Genomic DNA, 8,065 nt, shown 5'->3' on the forward strand with positions numbered 1-8,065 from the left:
TCAAGGAACGAGGCATCAAGGGGAACTTCATGCTGGCCAACATGCCCAACTTCACCGCGCAGCAGCTCTTCTACACCTCGTACGCCATGGTAAGAGGTCCGCCCGGACCGGAACATACCTGCTGGCGAGATAAGGGGCGCAAGGGCGCGTTTTATACCGCGAAGGTTAATTTACTTGGCCGCACTGTGTATGCTTATACGTTTTCTTTGTTGTTTAAAAGGGATGAAGACAGAATACAAGCTTTCTTTTTATTCCAAAAATTAGGCGTTTCATAGTGCCCCCAGCGCTTGTCCAGCAGCAAACAACGCTTTACTCACTGAGAAATTACACAATTCAAGCCAAAATTTCAGTGCTCCCGCTAAATCGTGGGTTTCGTGACGTCAGCGATGACATATCCAGGGCAGGTATTTGAAACAGCTGCAGTGGACGACGAAACCGTTTTCGTTGCTTCATTTACCGTCCGTCTACTGGATGGTGCCCCAATAACGCTCGGTCCCGCTGTCCGCACTCGCTTTGTTTTCGACCGGATTTGTACCTAACTTATTTTTGTTGCGGTTGATAGTAATCGTTTTGTGAAACCTTGGGTGTGCTCGACAAGCAGGGCCACGTAAGACAATGTCGCTTATGCCGATTGGCCAGTGTCATGAGAGAACCCCAAAGGGCCGGACCGCTGCGCAGCTATAACAAGCATAGTTACGCACTGGTGCTTCTATGTTTACGTGTGCGTTCGTAACTTCCATTGTTTACTCCACCATTTTTTCTGGTATAAAACGAATATTCACTTAAGCTGAAATAGCTCGTTCTGCAAGCTTATATAAGCCCTCTATTATATAAGCAAAAGCGCTTGCTTTTGCCGACCTCAGCCAATCGCACATCTGCTCATAATACGTCAAAGTGTCTAGTGCTGGAATTGAACTAGTGGGTTGCATGGCCACTTTCTTTTTTATTCATAATTCTACAGCTTATTTGAGTAAGGTTTGCGTTACAAATGGTGTCAGTGTTCTAACGAGGCAATCTTTCGAATTAATTAAACTTGCATTTTGTCTTCATTTGCCTTCAAGGCCTTTTGTCTTAAGGCCTTCTTTTTGCTGGAAATCACGCCTCAGAAACCACGAAGGGCGGAAATGATTTGAAGTAAATGCACTGCGCAGGAATTCATAGTGGTGCGAGGGTGTTTCGGGGTACCTTTGACACCGCAGAAGGGGCAAACTAGGATTTAGTTGACGCCCCATGCTGTCTGTTACCGCGAGAGCTGAATTACTAATAGCTAGGGTACATTTGTCGCTGTATGCCTTGGTTTCACACACGCGAAACCGTGATTTAATAGATTTAAATGGAAGTAGTGTATACGGTTGACTTGAGGCCGGCAGTGTTTGACAGCGGCAAGCTCATATGGACTGCTTGACCATGCTGGGAAGGGAATTACGAGAGCTTTGCCATTTCTTTTGCTGTTCAGCCATTCAAGTGAGCCCGTCCCGCACCGACGCGTACATACGATCGATTATATTGATTGTTTTGAATGCAGGATATCGGCTCATTGTTGTGAAACTTCTGTATTATCGTAAAACGGGGAAAGGGAGAGAAGGGTATCGGGACTTCTCGCTCTATTGTGCAGCGGGCCGTCATGTCGACAGTAGCGAGCAATCAAGCTTGCCTAACTCGCCGCTCGCATTCACATTGAAAAACTCCGGCGACTGTGCGTCAATTCGCCCGTTTACATGACACCTCGCAGATTGTCAGTCATGACAACTGCCATCTGAGCTGACCATGTTGACTATCTGAGCTGACCTGGATTACAACGTGCTGTTTTCTTTCATTGATTGCCAACAGGGCTTCTGCGAGAACTCCAACGAGGGTTACGCGCCACGTCACGTGAAGACCGCCACCGTAGCACTCACAAACCACAGGTAAGCTCGATGCTTAGCATAGACGCAGCCCCATGACAAGCTAATTATATATCTCCGATATTCGGTGTCACGAAACTGTACAGGGGAGATTAAAAGAAATACGAACAACGGAGCGCACAGCCTCCGACGCATGCTGCACCGTCTGGCTGCAAAGTCAGGGAACGGCGCGCATGCGCACTTCGAGAGCGTCTGAGAGTGTGGCCCAATGTGGCTTACATTCATGGAAAAGGCTTGATCAAATGATCAAAAAGCTACGCCGGCCGTTTTTTAAGGCGCCTTTTCACGCTGCGTCGCCACTGAGCAGGTTGATCGTTAAAGGGCATCATGCCAGCTGCAATCGGCCTGCTGCGCTCTTGAATCCCGAATGTAGTAGATAACAGGATGCTCAGTGGCGACAGAGCATAAAAATACGCCTCAAAATAAATTACCGGCCTCGCTTCTTGATCAAGCCTTTCCCCTAACAGTAGGCCACACTCTCAAACCCTCCTAAAGAACTACGCATGCGCGCAGCTTACTGACAGTGCAGCCAGACGGTTCGGCATGCGTCGGAGGCCCTGTACTCTATTAATCCCCCCTGTCCACGCAACAAGGCGTGCACTGATACTGCCTTGTGTTGCACAAACATCAAGGTCGATTGGTTATTGTGGTGCCCAGTGCTGATGTGCTCGTTCTCTGTACTTCCAGGGTGAACATTCCGCTGGCGAACACGGATGGCTTCAGCGATGCGTTTCGGTGCCTGAAAGGAACGCCGATGAACCCGCACATTAAGTGCAAGTTCTGGAGGTTCCAGTAAAAAAAAAAAAAAAAGCAGCAGCAGCAGCGCCTTTGTTTTATCTTTTACACACACGCACATTTTCGTAATTCAAACCCTCGAAAAGCTCTCCCAACCGAAGCGGATGCCAAAATTTTCATTCGGGCTACTATGTGACTGTATACCGTGTACTCCCGGGAACCAGAAGCTTACAGAGCGCGATTTCAATCATAAAAGTGAATTTATCCACCGCCTGGTGGCTGAGCTCCTGCTACGCGTACGTTGATAATGATAAGACAAGTGATGCTTTATTTGCATGGAAACAATCAGCGCTGATCCTTCAGATAGCTGACAAATAAACTTGGACAATTTATATCGCACCGTGGAAACTTCTATACCATCGTGTACAGTTTGCACTTCCCACGCTAAAACGTCCGTTTGTCGAGGTTTCAGCACATGTTACAGGTTCCCAAGGTGTCAAGATTTTAATCGACTAAATTTAGGGGAAATACCCAAGGTGGAGTAAGTTTCTTGGAAGGAAACGGCTACAAAGGAAAGCTACACAGCTTTCTCAGAAACTTTGCAGTTCAAGGAAAATTCGTCCTGGACCAGGATTCGAACCCGGGACCACCGCTTAACCGGAGAAGTCGCTCTATTGAGATTATTTCGTAAACAACCCCTACGGCCCCCTTAACATTAACCATACATACTGATGCCCAACCTGCGTGCAACGTTCTTTTTATTAGACTTTAAGAGCTGTCGCTCATGTATAGGCAAAGACTGGCTAAATTATCTACGAATTCTGAACACCACAATCTTCTCTCGTACTTTTGTTGTTACGAGGGGGTTGTAGGGCTTAAAATACTACTTTTCCCATTTTTTAGCTTTAACGAATATTTCATTCACTGGCGACACCATGTTCCGTCTCCCCTTTCTAAAATAATGCACTGCGAACGCGTATTCACGTATAGTAATACATCAAATGCGGGAGCACTTCGATCTCCGTGTCATATAGGCACTAATGGATATGAAAATTTTCGAATCGATTTCGTTAGGAATGTTCCGGAGTAGCTGTGAATATTGGAGCATTTGAATATTGGGGCAAATATTTTGTGTATCCGCTAAGAAATGAGCCTCTGCGGCTTGCAATGTCTGGCTAGTTGGGCCTGTAGAAGAGCCATTCGTCTCGCGCCTTAGGTCTGAGGTTACGAGATAAGAAATCGTATTTCATTGGGATTTTGGCATGTAAAGGCATTGCGCGCCCTCCACTCGGCCGAGTCGAGGAAACACGTGGAATGGCGGAGAGTCTCGGAATACTGCCAAAGGTCTAGTGTGTTCAGTAGTAAGCTCCTGTCGGGACGGGTGGCCCCCGCCACATGGAGACTTCTGAAAGAACATCCACCTGCCCATCGGGTGGACATTGTGTGAACTCCCGCCCACTCTGCATTGACGGGCAACAATTTTGCCCATAGACAGGCTCGAAACCCCTCTCACCGAGCCGCTGAGACCGGGGCTGTTTCCGTACATCCTCACCCACCAAAAAATCACCCAATACTACCGAACCGCGAGACAGACCTTCCCCAGTCCTCGCGCATCTTTGACCGAAAAATTCCCCGCATTTCCCTGAGGGGAAGAATGTGAAAGTGCGAATGCACGAGTTGAATTTGCGCGGTTCGGTAATGTTCGCGAAAGAGAGATCACACACACACACACAACTACAAAGAAAGAAAGATGCATTTATTCACAGACACCTATTTGTGTTGTCGTTGTACTTGATTGCTAGAGCGGATCTCAGCTTTGAAATTTCGTGTCAGTACTCCGGGTGCATTAGCCCTTCTCACGCCGGATTCCTGGCCAATCCCCCACGTGGGTATGTGCCATGTCAGCGGCCAGGCAGCGCGCGCCCATCTCCCCCCGTTGCCAAGGAAGACGAGGAGATTCCTGGTCAATCCCCCACGTGGGTATGTGCCATGTCAGCGGCCAGGCAGCGCGCGCCCATCTCCCCCCGTTGCCAAGGAAGACGAGGAGCGCGCGCACCCGCAGCTGTTGCTATGCGGACGGCGGCGGACGCTTCAGGCTCGCTTAAGAAGTGCATTCGCACTTAAAAACCAAGAAATCGCACTCAGAAAAATTCAAGGAGGCACTTGTCCCCGCCCCGTACGTATGCATTTACTCTTTCCGACCGAGTAGTCTGATAAATGTAAATTCTGCCAGGAACGAGGAACTCCACACCTGAACCCGTCCCCTGAGCAGTGGGAGATGCTGTTGTCCTGTTGTCGACCTGAGGACCAGCTCCTGCTTGTGACCAGGACTACGGCAGCCTGGACAGCACATGGGCTCCTGGACTGAGGAACCACTCTCATATTATTGCGTAATAAAGTTCTCTCTCTTTTAGATGCGGCGCTGTGAGCATCTCTTGTCGGCGGCCCTGTCCTTCCTGCGTGCGTCCGTTGTTGTCCGCAGCCTTTCCACTCTCCCCCTCTCCTCTCCGATAGCGAACACTCTCTCGCGAGGGGTATTGGATTGGATTCGATTGGATTAAATTGGCTTGGCTTGGCTTGGATTGGATTGGATTAAAGTGGATTGTGTTGGATTGTGTTGCGTCATGGCCGCGGCAGACGCACTGGCGCCGGCGCGTGCCCAGGTGAGCGAACACACTCTCTCACCATCTGCTGGTGTGCGGCCCAGCGCGCTCCCACTCCGCCGGTGGGCGGCGCTGCGCGCGGTGCTGCGCATGTGCAGTACTCTCTCTCTCCGCGGTCTCCTCTCCTTCGGGCGCGCTGCGCATAACCGGTGTGCCGCTCTCCGGCGGCCTTTCGGTCTACGGTTGCTCTCCGCTTGCGCTTGAACCCCCCTCAGCGTCGCATCACACCAGGGTTCCCGCGAGGGGAGGTGGGCGTAATTTTTCTGTCTCTCTTACTCTACAGTGAAAATGCAATTTCGTGGAGGAAACGTCTGCTCAAAACAGCCCACGAGCTCGGAACAAGTCCAGAAATCTATCATCCCTTGACCGGGGTAACCAGGCCCCAACGAATGACAGGCCGAATGCACGGCTTCTCTGTTCCCAAAGTGCAAAACAGCACCGCTAAAATTCAAAATAAGGTGGATATAGGCGGTAGAGAAGTGCACGGGCCGCAATTTCTAGGCCCGAACCGACCCGGCCCGATAGAGACACGGCCCGGGCCCGAGAAATTTATAAAAATTGAGCCCGAGCCCGGCCCGAGCCCGACGAATTTTTAAAATCTGAGCCCGAGCCCGGCCCGAGCCCGACAAACTTCTAAAATATGAGCCCGAGCCCGGCCCGAGCCCGCCAGAGTGTTGTTAAATATCATACCTAGTCCGACAGGATATTAACATGAACTTGAAGAAGTTTGCTGCTAACCTAAAAAGCGTAAGCACAAAGCGAATACGACTACTTTAGATTTAAATTTCCTTTAAACTTGAACCGAGCTTTGTACAACTTATCCTCACTTAAAAGCTGTATTTTCGGTAGTCGTGTAACTTAACTTATTTTGCCACTTCATTTGCCAGTCTTCGAAATCAAGGCACACCCGAGGATACCTTAAATGATTTCGAGTAAGTGGATTTTTTTATTATTGCAATTCTTCAACAGATATTGCACCTTTCGTTCTTCCATTCCTTGCTTAAAATTTTATCAGACGATGCGTCCGGTTTCACCATTTGTTTTTTGTCTTTCCCTCTAGTTACGTTGGCAGCAAGATTTTATGCGCGCTTCTGTTCTTTCTTGCCTTTAGTCATGGCTCTAAAAAAATTCTTGCTCAAAAAAATCATGGGGACTGCTTAGAAAATTGGTTCTTCAAACTCTGCACACACTGCGAAATCCAGGTCACGTTTGTTGTTTGTTTTAGTTTGAAAAGGAGAGAGAAAATACAATCATGTTGTAGTCTGTGGCTGGAGTGCCCTCGTTTTCTGGCCCGCTCTCTCCCACTAAGCTGATGGGACCCAGACGTTTCTTTTATTGATGTGAAGGCTTTCTAAGTGCAATCGTCTTTTTATCATACCTTTTAACGGCGCGGCAGTGAATTAGCACTTCCTTTTTTGTTTTCACTTTACCTGAAATATCAACAAGATTTTCTTTTGCCAACAATTTATAATTATCAGCACAGGATATCCGGGCCTCAGGAACTGCCCAGGCCGGATCGGACTGGCACGGCCCGACAAAATTTTGGTTCAAGCCCGAGCCCGGCCCGGGCCCGAGGAAATGCGTGCTACCCGGCCCGAGCCCGGGAAGCGGGCCGGGCCGGGCTCGGGCTTTTGGGCCGGCCCGGGCCCGTGCACTGCACTAATAGGCGGAACATGTAACGGCGACATTGAGTTTAATGTGTGTACCGCTAAAATTCAAATTAACGTGGATATAGGCGGAACATGTAACAGCGACATTAAGTTTTGTGTGTGTACAAGCCAGGTACTTAGGGCATAACGGAGCGCCATGCACGGGTTCGCTTTGAACACCCCAGCTATTCCCTTGAGCAACTGCTAAAATAAGCCCGCCGTTCGGCCTCGTGGTGTTGAGATAGAGCCGCTCGTCCTGACGGTAACGGCCTGGGTTCGGGCCCCAGTGGTTCAAAATTTTGCCATTTGTTATATTTTTAAATTGTACATCTTGTTTCTGTAGATAATCGTGAAGTGCGGGCCGCAGCCGACTACCATGTTTAATTTACGTGTGCATGGGGAACGGAATGTCATGTAGTGCGGAAAACGCGCATGCCATCCGGGTGATTATCTCGATAGAGACCGTGAGCTCGTGAAAGGACGAGAATGAGATCAGCGAACTGGGGGGAGGAGGAGGCAAAGAATGGATTCAGGCACCATAGTACAGCAGAGGCTGGAAGTCAACGAGACACTCCGGGCCGTCCAGCGGCTCGAGGCAGCTCTGGCGCTGCAACGGCGAAAGGAAAGCCAGCGCCCCCCGCCTCCCGGCCCCCGCGGGGGTCGAGCGGACGGCGACGGCGCGGGCGATCCGAGTAACCCGCGCGGCCGGCCGGGCACGACGCCTCGGGCGGACCTAGCGCAGGTAGTTAGACGAGGTGCGGCGAAGCCCTGCGTGGCCTGACCCGCACCTTTCTCGCAGGACGAATCAATAAAGGTCATTTCTCTCTCTCTCTCAACGAGACACTGCCTTCGTCCTGCACTGTACATGAAGGATGATGCTGATTATGATGAATAGTCAAGCGGGATGCGGTGTTACCTGCTGAAGAGGGCGTCCACACGTCGGTCCTCTTCCTGCTGAGCTCCGTATAATGCATAATACCTCAATCAAAATTACGCGGCAGAGATAAGATACCGGAATTTTTTATCGTAGGCGTAGCGAACTTGCCCTCTCGAGTAACCCCTAAAATAAACTCTGAAAAACTACGCAAGCAAAGCAACGGCGTGACGTTTGTTG

General features: G+C 49.9%; 1 protein-coding gene across 1 annotated transcript in view; it reads left to right on the forward strand.

Annotated features, from left to right (window-relative positions):
• Nucleotides 1–2,701, forward strand: part of LOC144146296 (membrane metallo-endopeptidase-like 1) — a 27,496-nt gene extending 24,795 nt beyond the window's left edge. The window contains exons 18-20 of the mRNA XM_077678257.1: nt 1–89; nt 1,831–1,907; nt 2,592–2,701. The exon at nt 1–89 is cut by the window's left edge and continues 16 nt beyond it. Coding sequence (XP_077534383.1) covers nt 1–89; nt 1,831–1,907; nt 2,592–2,700 — 275 coding nt within the window. The 3' untranslated portion in view covers nt 2,701. The remainder of the gene's footprint in view (nt 90–1,830; nt 1,908–2,591) is intronic.
• Nucleotides 2,702–8,065: the final 5,364 nt, after the last annotated feature.

Source organism: Haemaphysalis longicornis, unplaced genomic scaffold (genome assembly GCF_048455015.1).
Source record: "Haemaphysalis longicornis isolate Haplotype H1 unplaced genomic scaffold, Haemaphysalis longicornis Haplotype H1 scaffold_7, whole genome shotgun sequence".
NCBI classification, from domain to species: domain Eukaryota; kingdom Metazoa; phylum Arthropoda; class Arachnida; order Ixodida; family Ixodidae; genus Haemaphysalis; species Haemaphysalis longicornis.